Raw genomic sequence first — 18,416 nt, forward strand, 5'->3', positions numbered from 1 at the left:
TATGAAAAGCCAAAATGTAAAATTTGACCATGTCAATTTGTCAACAAGCACAGTAGCATCTATTATGTACATCTGGATTAGCTACATTACCTGACAAAGGTCTTGTCATCTATCCAAGTTTTAGGAACAATAGATGATAACTTGACTTCTGGTTAATAATTTGGTATTAGAAGTGGCTTATAAAAGGCAAAGTCCTTTAGATCACTCTTATTTACCAAAATAAAATATGATCATGCCATTTTTGAATAATTAGGATAGTAAGGTCTGAGTTTGCTTAGACAAAAGTCTTGTCACTTAAAAGAAGTAATGTACTGTGTTGAATATAAAGTCATGCTGCAGTGGGAAAAGAATTAATATTGTGCATGACTTGCACGAGCTTGGACGACTGCATCCATACATCTCTGCAATGACTCAAATATCTTCTTAATAAAGTCATCTGGAATGGTAAAGAAAGCGTTTTTGCAGGACTCCCAGAGTTCATCAAGATTCTTTAGATTCATCTTCAATGCCTTCTCCTCCATCTTACCCCAACCATGCTCAAGAATGTTCATTTCTGGCTACTGGTCTGGCCAATCCTGGAGCATCTTGACCTTCTTTGCTTTCAGGAACTTTGATGTGGAGGCTGAAGTATGAGGAGCGCTATCCTGCTGAAGAATTTGTCCTCTCTTGTGGTTTGTAATGTAATGGGCAGCACAAATGTCTTGATTCCTCAGGCTGTTGATGTTGCCATCCACTCTGCAGATCTCTCACACGCCCCCTATGCTGAATGTAACCCCAAACCATGATTTATCCTTCACCAAACTTGACTGATTTCTGTAAGAATCTTGGGTCCATGCAGGTTCCATTAGGTCTTCTGCAGTATTTGTGATGATTGGGATGCAGTTCAACAGATAATTCATCGGAAAAAATCTACCTTCTGCCACTTTCCCAAATGATAAACTAGAAGTCAAGTTATTATTTGTTGCTCTTACAACTGGGATTGATGATAAGACTTTTGTCAGGTGAATATTATATTGAATATACTTTGCATAAACATTTTGATGAAAGATTGTGTACAAACATCATGATATTTAGTTGAAAAGGATATTTCAATTTGGAAGGCCACTGGGTCAAAAACCTTTGTGTGCAGCACAGGCACTTAAAGGGACTGAAATTGTTCTATGGCGTATGTGGAAAAAAATTAATTAATAATGACAACAACACAAATTCAATTATTACAATTAATAAAATAAAATATATTTTTAAAATATATAGAAAATATAAAAATTATTATATTAAAAAATATTGAGAAAATTTATATATATATATATATATATATATATATATATATATATATATTTATATATATATATATATGTATATATATATATATATATATATATATAATATATATATTATATATATATTTATATATATATATATATATAATATATATATTATATATATATTTATATATATATATATATATATATATATATATATATATATATATAATATATATATTATATATATATTATATATTATATATATATATAATTCTATATATATATATATATATATATATATATATATATATATATATATATAATATATATATTATATATATATTATATATTATATATATATATAATTATATATATATATATATATATATATATATATATATATATATATATATATATATATATATATATATATATATATATATATATAAGTCTGAATTCCCTTTGCCTAAAACAATGTATTAATAAATATTTTCCGTTTCAAAAAATGAATGGGGAAAATACTTCCGGAATCACTGCCACTAAAAAAATGTGCGGTCACTGTTTCGCTCATTTCAACAAGTCCCGCCTTTGACCCGATCTTTCTTTCTTATGATTGGATGTTGCTTCATTCAGACAGCCTACGATTGGCCAGATTGGAAGTCGCTCACACAAATGTTCCAATCATCAAAAACGGTGACCAGACGAAGGGCGGGATTTTTCAGGAAACGGGTGGGCTTGTACAAGGAGCAGCAGTGTGTGTGTGTGTGCAGGTGTCAACAACAAAATATTAACACACGCCCTCATTAACTAAAACTTAGATTTGATCTTTTTTTTTCATAGTTTGACCTAAAAAAGGACCAGAATGTTAAGACGAATATTACAGATGGTGAGTGAAATACAGGCGTTCATTCAGTGATTGTTGCTCGTCGGGCCTGACTGAATGGTGGCCTCGTACAAGATTGATTCATATTGACTTTTCGTTTCTGCTTTTTGAGGACTGTCTCAAACTGAAAGTGCAGCAGATGTGTTTAGTTATTTAGAAACAGTACATTGTTGATAATGTCATTTTGCGTTGACGTTGACATGCAGACTGTGCTGTTAGCCAGTTAGCAGGCTAACGCTGCTTCTGCAAATTACTCATTAATAAGTCGTTTTATGATTAACGACAGGCCATGACAAGATGTCACCTTTGTTTATTTCTTCTAAGAGGTGTGTCTTGTTGAGATAGCTGGTGTGAATGTGTTTTCAGTGATCTGTCATGCTGTGACTCACAGTAGATGAATTTAGAGATGTCTGATTTGGCGGATCCTGTTGCTGCAGTCATAAAAGCTCCTCAATCCATAATTGTAGTTTAATATTCATTTAAGATATTGTCCTAATAATTGTCATTTGTCATGCAGAGTGCATGGGAAATGGTGTGCAGGTATGTGCTTTAAGCTCTGAGTGCTGACAGAAACAGGAATTCATTGAATCAATGAATGTTTACCTTCTTGTTTTACCATAATATAGTCGTGGGCTGAAGAATAGGATCTAGTTCTGGTATAGTTTTTGGTCTAGTTCATGACACTATTCATCCACTGTTTTATTATTTTATTTTCTATTTGGCCTTTATTCTCATAACTCTCACAAATATAGTGACATTGGCGATATTATAAAAATATTAGACTTAATTAATAATTTTAATGTTTAATGTTTATTCCTGTTCGTTTTTTTCTATTACAAATGCTGGAAATGCCTATGCCATTTTGTAATTTGGAAATTGACATTTTAATGATTCTTATTGTTTAGAAAAGAAAAGTATTTGGTTTAAAGTAAGAATATTATTTTTAGTGAAAAAAGCATTACCCGATATTCTTTTAAACTTTTGATTTTAACCTTATTAAATTATAGAACTATTTGATCTGTAATAATGTTTGTTTAAAATATATTGCAGAAGCTAAAAATTTGCCATTGATAAAGGGTTTCTAATTGCTCTAATAAATGATATTACAGTGCCAAATATTCCAAGGGTTCTAATAAACCTGCATGATTGACCGATTTTAAACCGAAATCGTGATTTGAAAAAGTGCGATTATTCTAAATATAAAAAAAAAAGTGTGGAGGCGAGCGCGAGAAATTAAAACGAGAAATTAAAACTCTCTGTGTGGACCTTTTACTTGCTTGCATGAGGTAACATTTCCTCTCCTCTCTCGGCTGTTATGGCGATACTTGTGAATCCAGACACGAGTGTTACTCTGCAGAGCGAGTTTTCTCCACTACATCTATCATGGATTAGCTGTGATAAGCGCACATTATAGACGTAACCGAGACTGTTTATCTGTGTCACTCATTAGTGAATAACGCCAGAGCCACGCTAACAGTTACAACCAATCGCAGACTTTCTGTTGAGTGCAGGAACATAATGACCAATACCAGGTCTTTAAGAACTCGCTTGACAACGCTCAAAAAGCAAGCGGGACAATATTTACATTTCTTTATTTGCTATAAATGCTAATGTTGTTCTGTGCATATACTTGAGTTTTGTTTGATGCATTTAAAAAGAGTGTTTTCTTCGAGCAGGTAAAATTACAGTTCATTTATCTGACTGCTTGTATTAAAGGACAAAATTGTATCACAAATAATATGGAAATATAAATATACCCATAAATTGCAAATTTTAATTCAAGAATTCATGTGCTGGCACATAAAACTAGAATTATGTATGGAAAGCGTAGTCAAAGCACCATAAATGTCATGAAATCAATATGAAATAAATAACACGATTTAAATGTAAAGGTTTATATACAATTTAACTAAATTTAAGATACTGTAGTTATTTTTTTTAATTTGTCATGACAATTGACAATTTTATTGGAAAATTGGTTTTAATTAATAGTGGCATAGTGTGGAGTACTTTGTGATTATGCTTGGTCTTTCTTTAATGCTATTAAAACCACCACATTTAAACCTGCAGCTCTTTTATGAAATTATAGTAAATTGCATTTTAAATCGCAATTTTGATCAGATAAATAGCCATTCGATTTTTTTCTCCAAATCATGCAGCCTTAGGTTCTAACATTAGATTATTATAATTTTAGACAGTAAATTGTAACAAATGTATAAGGAGAAACAAGAAATGGGGAATATAATTATACTAATTGTTTAAAAAATAATATCTTATTGGCAAAAACTCTAGGGGCTCTAACAATTAATATTATTTTGGATATTAGTGACATTTTATTCATAAATGAATATTATATATTTGAGCAGTTCCAACGTTATGGATGTGACATTTGCAGTAAAAACTCAAAGCATAAATTCGCATAGAAAGTATATGTTAACATTATATAACATCTCTTTATATTTTTCAAAACAACTTGCCACAGAGTTGTGGGAGCAGAAAAATATCAATCTGTAAACATTTTTTATATTTTAAATGAAGAAAAATAAACATGCGTTACGGATGTGACAAAAAAAGTCTGCAAGTTTATGGTATACAACTTACTTTGTAGAAATTCTGTGAATTAAACTGCACAACCCAAAAAAAAACAATGCTAATCAAAAGGATAAGAGTTGGCTCTTTATGAAACAAACATAATTGCTTTATTTGATTTAACACTTTTTTGCATTTATGAGGAAAAAGTGTCATTATGGATGTGACATCTCTCCGTTATGGATGTGAAATTGCCACTTGTGTGACTTTGGAAAATCAAATATAATTGTTTGAAAACACTGATAGAAACAATTTTAAGTATTTTTAAAGCACCGTAAAATACAAGTTTACACAAAAAAGGCAGAAACGGTTTTGCTATTTTGGCGAAAACTTATTTTTTCCTTGATAAGGTTGACATACATACATACATATATATATATATATACATAATTTTTAAAAAAATTAAGTTCTGCATCACAACGACAGTGTCACTTGCGGTCTTTAAGAAATTACTAAAAACTTAACTATTTAGTCTCCACTTTACCTCATAATCTGCAATTGCCTCTCTGGCTTTACCACTAACTGTACTCCAAAAAAAAAAAAAAAGCTTACATTACTAATGCTTTCCTTCTTAGACTTTACACACCTGAAACTTGCCTATAGCACTTATTCACTGTTGCTCTTATAGTTGTGTAAATTGCTTCCTTGTCCTCATTTGTAAGTCGCTTTGGATAAAAGCGTCTGCTAAATGACTTAATGTAAATGTAAATTTTACAAAATATAAATATTTTAAATCTTAGTATCTTTTGCTCTAAAGTTATTAGTAAGGTTTTTAGAAGTCAAGATATAATTCTATAATAAATTCTATAATAAATGTTAATAATAAATACATTTAAATTTAGAAAATTATAATTCTATAATACATTTTGGGGTGTGGCATTAAGTTTTTGTTGGATTCATTGAATTCCTGTCTCTAATTAAGAATTTGAACATCATTCTTAGCATTTTTGAAATATTGCTTTTTGCGTAGAGATGTGTGCATATTTGAACACTAACTTAAAAAAAAGGTAACAAGTCCAGTGTGAGGTGTCAAAACTAATCCCTACAGAAGTCTAAAAGTGATTACAGTGCAGTTTCCGGCCACTTGTCTTCCAGTGATATCATGTGATCTGACAGTAGGCACATATGAAATGTCAAGGGCGTATCAATGTTAGACAACAGTATTGTTTGACATCATGCATCTCCTGGTTGCCAAGATCGAGGGAAACGTTAAACGAGCCTCCTGCCGAGTGTACCGTTTCAGGCCGACTTATGTCCTCGTGCAGAACACATCCCCGGATCCTTGCCTTTACACCTTGTGAATGACATGCAGTGAGCGGGCCAAAGCAGCACTCAGTGTTGATCGGCTGCCCAGATACCTGATCAGCTCTGCCAGACCTGAATTGTGTGAAATAATGAGACGAGTTTCATGGCAGCTGACGTCTGACTCAAATCCTTTTCTTTCTCTGCTTTTTCTCCTCATAAATCTTTGTGGATATAGACTCCTGGGAAAGGAGGCTCTCAGAGCTCGGAGTCTGAGCAGCCGTCTGCTGATATGAATAATGAGTCCTCAGAGGTAAGCCCAATTCAATTTATAACCCTTGCTACCATATTACTGCCTAAATGCCTCATTGCATTCATTCTGTAAAAGATTTCTTTTGTTAAAGGGATATCGGTCTTGGATTCAAAATACTTTTTAAGAGGTAGTTCAACTTGAAATAAAGTCTGTGTGAAATGAAAATGTTCAATATTTATTTGCTTGAACACATTGTTAGTCTTAAGGTGAACGAATAATCAATGCAAGTGAATACATTGGAAAAAAAATTCAATCAAATTCTAATTGTTTTTTTCTCTTATGACATTAGTTTGACTGCCTGGGCGAGATATGTTTAGCCACACCTCTCCAACCATTTGTTTGAGGCGCACAAAAATTAAACCCCACCCCATATCTCAAATTCTGTTTCAGTTGGAAATAAATAATAACGTTTGCAGCTATGTTGGTTTATTCGGACTTTAACATCATCCTTTACTGATCTGATTTTTTTTCAATCATGAATGAATTATGATGAATTATGTTGTTTTGTGGCAGAATGTTTAGTTTCGCAAAGAAATTACATAGACTTTTGACAGTCAATCTTAATATTTGACACCCCCCCCCCATTTAAATTTGAATGGTGAAATTCAAATGTTTTTTATGTCACTGGTAACTCCTTTATTTTTAAATTTTTGTTTGTAATAGTGCTAGATGGATTTATTTCACTGTTGTTCTTGCAGAATTTATATTTATATATTTAGTCAATTAGAGGCCTTTGTCTAAAGTGACTTACAATTGACCCTTCGCTAAGCCCCGCCCTCCTTAGTTACGGTTGCTACGCCTGTCAAGCTTTCATGCCTGGCATGGCTTTATCAACGTGTATCCGCTGGTGTCAGACATTGCCAGGAATTTGGTGAACAGGTGGGATATCTCAGAAAGCCAGACAAAAAAAGGACTGCAGTATGCATTACAGGAGTATATTTACAGGAGTATATTCATCACATAATAGGCAACCGACTAGAGGATAATTCAATCAAAATCGAAGCTGGATTAGCCTCACCGCTTCATAAGCTAACCATTCAACAGCTTAGCTCATGCTCACTTGGAGAGGTGAAATTTAAAAATAATCTAATTATAACTAATTAAACCATGATTTCTCTATTTTTAGCCAAAAAGCCTGATAAATTGTGCAATGAAATATAGTTACTAAGCGACAAGGAAACACGCATGATAGTGCTTTTACATATTTCATTCATAGATAGAACATGATAGATTTGTGCCGAATATTAGCATCATTGACCCATAACAATGTACAGTAAGTTACCGATAACTGTCAGTATGTTTGTGTGCTCTTTATAAATTATTGAAAAACAGCTGCTGGTAAAGTATTTTGATCGCAAGTGCTCAGTTTGTGATCACATCTCTGTTTTGTTCTGTTGATTTTGAATTTCAAATATTCGTAGCTTGAAACAGATGGAAATATAAAGTTCAGTAAAGGTAGCAACAGATTCGCAGATTCGTATTTACCGGATCAATAACTCATGTCATTATGACCCATTCACTATTAGTATAAATAAGTTACTATGGCGAAGGCTTAAACAGAGCAGTGCTCATAATATCAAGCGAAAAGAAGGAAAAAGAAAGCTGTGAAACATAACCTGCTTTGTATTTTTTGTAGGAAACTCAGTTTAATTCTGTTTAGGGTAAGAGGTGTGTGAGTTATTGCCGTCTATCACTGTGTCAGAAATATCAAAACCAACTTAACTCCACTTATTTAGCGCCCCTCACACAGCTTGATCCACGCTGGCATTTCTCTTGAGTTTTTGGTTTTGAAAAGGGAAAAAATTCCACCATCCCGTCCACACTTTAAGGATACTGGGTATCAGATTTGCACAATCCATATGCACTCGCTCGAAAGCTTGACAGAGCCTCTGCACGTAGCTACAGTTGCTAAGCCGCAATTGGTGGGTGGTGGTTTTTGGGTGTGGCTTAGCGAAGGATCAATTGAGGAGGCATTCAGCGATTCAACAAGAAGAGGCAATACACACAAGAAGCGCTAATTATACAAAGTAACTTATTTGTGCTTAATTCAATTCAATTCATCATTATTTCTATAGCACTTTTATAATGTAGATTGTGTCAGCAGCTTTACGTAGAAGATTATAGTGAATTGAAACAGAATTTAGTGCTAGAGTATGTCTTGGTTTTATTCATTGGGGTGAAGGCGTTCTCAAAAGAGATGGATTTTTAATTGTTGTTTGAAGATACTCACTTATTACGTTTACATGGACACCAATAATCCGATTTTAATACAATTAAGAAAAAAGTCTGATTAAGAGTTTATAATGTAAACTCTTTATTTTTGATTAATTTAATCCGATTAAGGTCATAATTAAACTAAACAGAAATCGAATTAAGAAATGTGAAGTATGCCGATTTTTGTCGCGTTATTGAAGAGCAGTACAGACATGTAAACACCTTAATCAAACTATTACCATCATGTAGGACTTTTCACTGCATTTTTTTGCGATAGGATAGTCATACACGGCTATTTGACACTATTCTCTACACGCACCAAGTCAGCGAATGACACCTATATATCGAAATGCAGGGTTTTTTTTTCCCATACAGCGTGCGGGATCAAATTCCATTAAAACGACACTCTTCCAGCAGTTCATACTTGCATCCAATATCTTTTGCATTCATGAAATGTTGCAGTTAAAGGGCCATGAAACCCCCCTGTTTGAGCAGGGTGTTTTCACACCTCTAGTTTAGAAAAAGTCAGGAAAGTGGGTGTGTCTAGCTCTGTTTAGGTGGGAGTGACGGGGGAGGGAAAATGGAAAGGATTTGAATAAAAATGGGAGTTTCCATTTGGGCACGTGCTGATTTTCACCGAGGCAAAACAAACACACACGGAGGGGAGAAAGACAGTGACTCTGTTTAATGACGGTGGAATGTTTGATACCGCATGTCGTATAAGAGAAAAAAACCTCTGCATTTCTCGGTAACTCAGATGCACTTGGTAGGTCAGAAAGCCGTGTGTGTAGACTATCCTGTCACAAAATGCGCCGAAAATTCAACACGACGGTCGGTAATAGTTTGCTTGTAGTGTTCACGTTCACACTCGGAGAGCAGCATTTACAGCAGATCTTCCAGTCCATATTATTGTAGTAATTTATCAACACCAACTTTTTTTTTTCTTTTTAAAGGAAACGAGCAGCTAATGCGGATTTCACAATTTCCAGATGTGAAAAGCTCTTGAGTAAAAAATGTTCCGTACAAGCGTATTTCTTTCGCGTGCACTGATCCGCAATTGAGTCCAGTTGCGTTCTCATCGCTGGAAAGTGAAAACAAAACCTTCACTGCAGCACATTATAAAAGCAAAACTGATGACCCTTATCTCCAAACAATTCTTATTCTTTTCCCACAAGGTGTCGTCTCTTTGCCGTCTGAACACTGTTTCAGGTACAAACATTCTTCAAAGCTATCCTGCATATTAATAAAGATGCACCGCATACACAATAGAGTGCGCTGATTGGTTTGAACCAAGTCTTACTAATGAATGAATGCAGCACACTCAGGGATGTAATAAGGTACTCCCAGGTACAGACAGCCAGTCTACACGCTGGAATACACGCTAAGCTTCAAAAATGTATTTCAAACCGGAAGTACGAATTTGCTCGAAATAACTTTTTAGTGAAATAAATGTGTCCTAATACTGTTTTTCGCAGTGTGGGACACATATATGATTGTCAACAGCTAAAAAAAATTGTTTTGGTGTTTTGTGACCCTTTAAAGTGGACAAATTAAAAATAAAGCACCCAAAATTACATGAAACTCCGGAGGAAATGTGGATAGCGCAGTGATAGAATGATGTTATTAGAATTATGTGCTATAAAGGAGATCATAAAAGGAACATTCAAAGAGCAACTAGTGTAAATGCCTTAATCATATTGTCTTATTCAGATGAAGGCAAATAATTCGATTACTGATGTCCATGTAAACATATTCAATATTTACTCACCCTTAAGTGGCTCTAAAACTTTGAGTTTAATCTTTTTGTTAAACAACACGAAAGAAGATATTTTAAAGAATGCTGGAAATCTGAAACCATTCACTTCCATTGTAGGAAAAACATACTATGGAAGTCAATAGTTAGAGGTTACTGACATTTTTCAAAATAATTTCCTTTGTGTTCAGCAGAAAACAGAAACTCAAACAGGTTTGTGAGAAGTGAAGTTGAGTTTGAGTAAATGACGATTTTCAGCTTTAGCCTTTATCTGTCTTCATTGGTGTACTCTTTCATGCCTTTCTTTCTCTTTCATATCATCGCCTGATCTCATTGTGGGTTTTAATTTTGTTTTCCGCAGGGCTTTATTTGTCCCCAGTGTATGAAATCCCATAACTCTGCTGAGGAGCTCTTCAAACATTATGAGGTCTTTCATGAACCAGGAGACCAGCCGTCCCCCTTCAGCCCCGGCAGGTGGGCTTATGCATTATTAAACCTTTTATCCTCACTTTCCTTTCAGAGAAACTCAGTTAGACAATCTTGCCATCCTGAGATTTGAGCTATATTTATTTCCTTTTAAAGTGATATATATATGGACGTAAAGTAAAAGTCATTTTATTGTGTACAGTTTATTGCTGCAGGTTATCTCAAAGAAAAATATGAAGAGTTGAAATTAAAGGCGTGTGTTTTTCTTGTTAAGGGAGGATTTAACATTACTTCGACAGGAAATCCAAGACTTACAGGCTTCACTGAAGGTATTCTGACTTTGTTCCCTTCTTATCAGCCATTATATGCCTGAATATGCATTATTCATAACAGCATTACTCAATCATGTTATTTCCACTTGATGTGTATTGAGCCCAAAGTTGCTGATGTGCAATTTCAACATGTGTTTTCAGGAGGAACGCTGGTTTTCTGAGGAATTGAAAAAAGAATTAGACAAAGTACAAGGACGAATAGCAACTAATAAAGTAAATCCTTTAAAACGCATGGCTGTTCACACAGATATTAAAGATGGTTTAAGAACATTTACTATTTTAGTAATGTCTATTGATTGCTGGAGATAATGCTAATGTTTGCTGTGTTGTCTAACTGAATTATTGGATGTGTATTGACCTTAGGGCTTACAGAGCGATGGTACAAGTGGAGAAGATGCAGGTTAGTTAAGTAGTGCTAGCCTGATCTTGAATATAGGGTGGGTTAATAAAAGAAAATTAAATAAAATAAAGAACACAATGAGGACTTTTCATATGAATTCTGGCCAGGTTTAATTCCTCTTATATAATTTATTTATTTATTTATTTATTATTTTTTTATGTATGTGTTTTATAAACGAATATAAAATATTTTTGGCAAGGATGATCTCAACAGAGTGTATGTTGTATAAATAAAATAAAAACAAAATAAGGACTTTTTTATTTTAATTCTGGGCCAATTTAATTCCTCATTTTATTTTATTAACATAACAAATGCAAGCTATTTTTGTATCTATTTGTAGTTTATGTTGTATGAAATGTTTGTGTAAAAAAAAGTGAAATAAAATAAAGAACAAAATAAGGACCTTTTATATTATAATCTGGCCATGATTAATTCCTTTTTTTGTTTTGTTTTATTTTATTTATTTGTTTTTTGCACAAATCATCTCAACAGTGTATCTTGTATAAATAAAGTAAAAAAAGAAAACAAAATAAGGACTGTTTATTTTAATTCTAGGCAGGTTTAAGTCCTCGTTATTGTTTTATTTATTAATTTATTATTTATTTATTTTTGGCACAAATGCTCTCAACAGAGTGCATCTTGTATAAATAAAGTAAAATGAGAACAAAATAAGGAATTTTTATTTTAATTCTGGGCCAGTTTATTTATTTATATATATATTTTTATTTCATTTTATTAACATAACGGATGCAAACTCTTTTTGTATCTACTTGTAGTTTATCTTGTATAAAAAATGTTGTAAAAAAATGGCAAATAAAATAAAAAACAAAATAAGGACCTTGTATATTGATATCTGGCCAGGGTTAATTCCTTGTTTTGTTTTATCTTATTTATTTGGGTGTTTTTGGCACAAATTTTCTCAACAGATTGTATATTGTATAAATAAAATAATAAGAACAAAATAAGGACTTTTTATTTTAATTCTAGGCAGGTTTTATTTTATTTATTTATTTTTGGCACAAATGCACAAAACTCTTTATTTTATTTTATTTTGTTTATTAACCTAATGGATGCAAACTATTTTTGTATCCATTTGTAGTTTATCTTGTATAAAATCTCTTTGTGAAAAAAGTAAAACAAAGAACAAAATAAGGACTTTTTTATTTGAATTCTGGTCAGGATTATTTCCTCTTTATTCTATTTTTTTATGACATTTTATTTATAAACATATTGGATACAAAATATTTTTGACACAAATGCTCTTAACAGAATGTATGTTGTATAAATAAAGTAAACTAAAATAAAGAACAAAATAAGGACTTTTCATTTGAATTCTGGCTAGGTTTAATTTTATGTTATTTTATTTATTATATTTATAAACCTTATGGATACAAAATATTTTTGGCACAAATGCTCTCAACAGAGTATATCTGTATAAAATCTTATATACTGTATATAAATAAAGTAAAATATAATACAGAACAAAATAAGGACCTATCATTTGAATTCTGGCCAGGTTTAATTCCATTTTTATTCCTTTTCTTTTTATTTTTATTTTATACACCTAATGGATAAAAACATTTTAAAAACAATTCTCTCAAAAGAGTGTATCTCATGTAAAATCCTAAATATTTGTTTGAATTGTAAGCACGATGGCTCATTTTGTAAATTTACAATCTGTATTCCTTTTCTCAGAGCTTGAGATGAGACTCAATGAATCGGAGACAGAGAAGTTCAACATCAAACAGATGAAGGACCTGTTTGAACAAAAAGCTGCTCAGCTTGCGACCGAGATAGTTGGTAAGCTTAGAAGGAAAGTTCCAGCATTTTATATTTACAGTAAATATAAAGTAAATCCGGCCTGTCCAATTTTCCCATCTCAGACATCAAATCTCGCTACGATGAGGAGAAAAGTATGAGAGAAGCTTTGGAGCAGAGACTGGCCAACTTAAACCAAGATATGCAAAAAGAAAAACAGGAGAAGGAGAAACTGTCGGCAGAGCTGGTAACGTCACACTTATTGTCTGGTGGTAATGAATGAGCTTGCATTCTCTCAGCTGCTGCTGCCCATACTTCATCAACTTCTTACCTCATCAATCTTTCCCGGCCTAATCCTGTCTGTCACTGGCTCTCCTCCAGCTCCAGAGGCCGGGTGTGGAAGATGTGGAGGTGTTGAAGAAAGAGCTGGTGCAGGTGCAGACGCTCATGGACAACATGACCCGAGAGCGAGAGGAGGAGTCAGAGCGCCTCAAAGGCCAATATGAGCAGCTGCAGGCCAACTTCACTACCTCAGAGGTACAGATGGCTAAATATTAAAATTGTTAATAATCCTTTTAATTCATTTCAACTGTGTTTGTATAGCACTTTTAACAATATTTATTGATTCAAAGCAGCTTTATAAAAGGTGCACATTATTCAAATCAGAAAAGTCAGAACACCTCAAATCATACACCTTAGCAGTAGTCAGACTTTTTTAACATGTGTATTTTTGAGCTTCATGTGGATTATGTGCAAAACATGTATAGCAGGTGTGAAGTGCACACGAGTTTATTAAAAGCTTTCCAGTAGTGCGCTTGGGGTGGTGCATTCATTGCGGTCAGCATTATCAGCTTGTTTGTTATTTGAAATATATTAGCATATGATCCATCTGAACTGGAACATGTATTAATATTGAAATTTTATTCATGTGAGGTACATAAAGACAGGTGAAGTGGGCTAATGACTAAATGTCAGAAGCCTTTAACACACCTTGAACATTCATGAGTGAATATTGGCCTTGTTTTGTTCTCCAGATTTTTCTATGCAGAATATTCTATGGCCATTTGGGAAAAAAATAATATGCTTTCAGTAAATCCTTGTGCGCACTGGAATGTTTATTTCTTACCTTTATTGTTAGCATTTTCACTTTCACATTATATTAATGAAAAACAGAAATATCGCAGTACACAAGGTGGAACTGGGCAAATTTATATTTTTGACATTCGTGTTGTATTTCAGTCCAATTTTCTATGCCCTTTGCTCACTAACTTCCCTCCATCTCGTTCCCACGTATGTACGTCATTGATAACGTTACACAAGTGTCCACTACTGGGGGAACATCTAAATGAGTTTAAAGGGGATGTCCACTATAATATCTGCAGAGGTGGGTCGAGTATCCAAAATCTATACTCAAGTAAAAGTACAAGTACTTGCTGAAATTTTTACTTAAGTAAAAGTAACAATCTTAAAAGTTTCTCGAGTAATATATATATATATATATATATATATATATATATATATATATATATATATATATATATATATATATATATATATATATATATATATATATATATATATATATAAATAATTTTTCATAGTATTTCTTGTATTTCTTCTGGAGAAGATCTTACTTGTTTTATATCAGCTAAAATAAAAAGTTTTTAATTGTTTTAAAAACCATTTTAAGGTCAAAATTATTAGCCCCCTTAAACAATATTTATTTTGATTATCTACAGAACAAACCATCATTAATTACCCTAACTTGTCGAATTGACCTGGTTAAGCCTTTAAATGTCACTTGATGAATCTAGTATCTTGAACAATATCTAGTCAAATATTTTGTACTGTCATCATGGCAAAGATAAAAGAAATCAGTTATTAGAAATGAGATATCAAAACCATATCCTATTTAAAAGGACACGACACAAAAAGTGAAGTGCGTAGTTTAATTTTAAATATGTTCCAGAGAATTATAAAAAAAAGGATATAGCTCAAATATTTGACAAAGGAGAGCTTCCAGAATCTCTCCCAGTTTGTTGCTGGATTCAGTTAAAACTCTTCCAAACGATGAAGCTGTGGCTTGTGAGCCACAACCTGTAAGTATTTTTATTTGTTCAAATTGATCAACTACATTCACAGTTTCTAGCGCTAACCATTTGTTGTAGGGTGGACATAAACAATGGTATATGCTGTTTGGCACTGTTAACAATTTAGCTACAAATTTATATTTATCAGTCAAACCACTGTTAACAGCCACAATCTTCAGCTTTTAGTGACTCTTCACAATTGAGTGTCTCTTTATGCGTGTCTCTCTATGCGGCTGCTTTCCCTGCATTCTACAGTACATCTTAAATAATAGATTCGCAAAAGATATGACAACGTTTTATATCACACATGCTTATTCTGAATATATGTGAAAGACACTTGTCAGATTTTATTTTAGAGAGCAGGCATGAGCTGTGTGCTCTTTTATTTCTGTCTAACGCTAACGCTGCTAACAGCTGCTTTGAGCCTCTGACTGTTTACTGTTTACACAGCGCAAAAGCGTGTGCTTGTAGGGGAGTGACAGACCCGATCCGCGAATCACTGTAAATTATGTTTGGACCAATCAGAGCCTTTTGAGGGCGGGCCTTTAGAGGAACTAGGAAATATGACAGTCGTTTTCATGTTAGATGAGAAGCTGTATGAAATGAAAATAAGACATATGAAAAAATAGCATGCTTTTCTACAAATAAGGCATGAGCACACATTGCTTTGCATCTTATAAAACAGCCAAGCCTTAAAAATACACTGTGCACCACCACTTTAAATTGAATGCCCTTAACGACTGGAGGGCTGCAGTGCTGCACAGTTTAGTTCCAACTCTAATTAAACACATCTAATCAAACTAATTGAGTCCTTCAGGCTACAGGTAAGTGTGTTGAAGTCTGACACCCTGCCCTAAACCCTTGAGCACTTGCAAACTACTACTGTTATGAAGTCACGATCGCACTGCATTCTAGGACATATATGTGATAGAGAGAACATATGAAGCTGATTGCATTCTTGGTCAAAATCGAGGGATCAGGGGTATGTTCCACTTTATGAAGTGGGAACACATTTTAAAATCGAGTAGGAGATTCACTCGAGGGAACAAGGGAAGGGGAGTTTGAGAGTGCATGTCTAATTGGACTGGAACGCAACCCTGGTTGTTGCACTGAAGAAGTAAACCTCATGCGCAGGATTTTATCGCTCCTTACAACTAACAAGCCAAAGAAAATTATGTGAAAAGAAACAAAAAAGAAATGTTGTTTTACTTCAGCAGCTTTCGGCACGGGAACTAAAGTGTCAATCTCATTGGTCAGTCCGTTGATAATGCAGTGCCTCAAACCAAAAATAATAAGACAAAGCTGTTTTTTTTAATGATGCTTTAGTTTAGCTGTTTAGAATGTTGTTTGTGCACATTAGTGCTCTCTGTTTATTCACGGAGTTTTAACGTCAGAGGTCATAACATGCGATAAGCAAATGATCTTTCAATTCAATTCAGCTTTACTTGTATAGCGCTTTTACAATGTAGATTGTGTCAAAGCAGCTTCACATAAATGGTCATAGTAACTGGATCAGGGTAGTTCAGTTTTAAGTGTTTAAGTTCAGTTCAGTTCAGTTTAGCTCAGTTCAGTGTGGTTTGAAGTCATTATCGAGAGTCCAAACACTGTAGAGCAAATTCATCGATGAGTAGCTTTTCAGATCCTGAACCATGCAAGCCAGTGGCGACAGCGGAGAGGGGAAAAAAACTTCACCAATAGGAGAGTGAAGAAAAAAAACCTTGAGAGAACCAGACTCGGTTCGGCACAATCATTTTAATTTCTCTGCTGGCCAAAAGTCTTGTACAGAACTGCAGTCTCTGCGTGAGACTGCGTGAGTTTTAATAAAAATAATCTTACTGCACTTTTTTCCTTTTTTCATTGGCATGTCCTCTCATGTCACATCATGCATGACATGGCATCCTGCCATGAAATAGACACATTGTGCATTATTAAAGTTATAAAAATAAATTATAATTATAAAAGTAATTATATTAAAAAAAATCAATTCGTCAATTCATTGATTGCAAAGATCGACCATAGGAATCTGCAGGAATTGGCTCAAAGCTGCTGTGACCTTGTCTAATTGACAGTTACTGTGACGCTTTGCTTTATAAATGGTTGATCTCTGAGCTGTTTATTTGGAAATTGTATGTATCGATTAAAGCCGGAAAATATGGAGGCTCATGCCAGAATCAATAACTCACGAAGCCAAAGCTAATAAGAGGTCATTTGGAGACAGAAGCAAGCGGCTGACCTTTGAATGGGTGCACCAGTGACGTCTCTTCAAATCGAACCGAGATTAAGACTGATTGCAGATTACTGCTTTGGTAAATTACTCAGTCTTCAAGGAAAACGAATGAAAACTCACAAGCAATTTTCATACTGAAGGTTCAAGTTATAATGCAGTGTTTGAGCATATTTGTTCAACGTTTGAGGGTCACACTGAACAGATTCCTGAGGTTAACCATTAACCCCTGGCAGGCCTTCCAACTCTGAGTGTTTCCTGTAAACATGCCTGTAATCTCCTGCACTTCTGACCTAAAAAATTGCTTCTCGTTATATAAGGGCCCACAAAAGTGGAATGGCTGTGGTTCATAGATCACAAACAGGTCACTTCAGCGTAACTAAGCATAGATGTTCTGCTTCGACATAGGATGGTGTACAGAATTCAAAGGCTGCCATCTAGTGACGGTTTAAGGAAATGTTTAGAGTCTTTCTTTACATTTGATTTAATCCATTAGTTTTAAGTGTCTCTGATTTAGGCCCTGGAGAGCTGTCTAGGAAAGCAATAAGCTTCAGTCTCATAACTAATAGGTATAATTTGTTCCTTGCCTGAATCACTCACTTGCATAACATAAGTAAAATGAATGATTTAATTTCAAATTCCCCCAACCCCCAATACTTTTTATAAAAGGTTTTTAGAAAAGCTACATAACGTCTTATTATTTGATCAAAAACACTGTTATGTTGTGAAAAAAGCACTATAGAACTAAAGGATGAATTAAATTGTTTTCGTAAAGATGAATTAAATTGATTTGAATTTAAAAATGACCACCATTTAAAAAATGTTAAATGTTTTTCTGAGGTGTACAGATAAATAGCCCTTCTTGACGTCTGTGTGCTTTTATGTTGTTTATGTTATCAGCTTTCTAATTGTACTTATATTCTCCAC

At 33.7% G+C, this 18,416-nt stretch overlaps 1 protein-coding gene across 4 annotated transcripts in view; it reads left to right on the plus strand.

The window, feature by feature from the left end:
• Positions 1 to 1,985: 1,985 nt before the first annotated feature.
• The window catches only part of eea1 (early endosome antigen 1), a 45,321-nt gene continuing 28,890 nt past the window's right edge, over positions 1,986 to 18,416 (plus strand). For all 4 annotated transcript variants that reach the window (XR_015514833.1, XR_015514835.1, XR_015514834.1 and 1 more), the window contains exons 1-9: positions 1,986 to 2,151; positions 6,218 to 6,292; positions 10,621 to 10,733; positions 10,960 to 11,014; positions 11,159 to 11,230; positions 11,381 to 11,417; positions 13,113 to 13,217; positions 13,301 to 13,422; positions 13,557 to 13,712. Coding sequence is in view for 1 of the 4 variants with exons in the window: in XM_087293048.1 (XP_087149174.1) it covers positions 2,128 to 2,151; positions 6,218 to 6,292; positions 10,621 to 10,733; positions 10,960 to 11,014; positions 11,159 to 11,230; positions 11,381 to 11,417; positions 13,113 to 13,217; positions 13,301 to 13,422; positions 13,557 to 13,712 (759 nt within the window). In the remaining 3 variants the exon portion in view is untranslated. The remainder of the gene's footprint in view (positions 2,152 to 6,217; positions 6,293 to 10,620; positions 10,734 to 10,959; positions 11,015 to 11,158; positions 11,231 to 11,380; positions 11,418 to 13,112; positions 13,218 to 13,300; positions 13,423 to 13,556; positions 13,713 to 18,416) is intronic.

The sequence above is a fragment of the Danio rerio genome, chromosome 18 (assembly GCF_052040795.2).
Source record: "Danio rerio strain M-AB ecotype USA chromosome 18, GRCz13ab, whole genome shotgun sequence".
Taxonomy (NCBI): domain Eukaryota; kingdom Metazoa; phylum Chordata; class Actinopteri; order Cypriniformes; family Danionidae; genus Danio; species Danio rerio.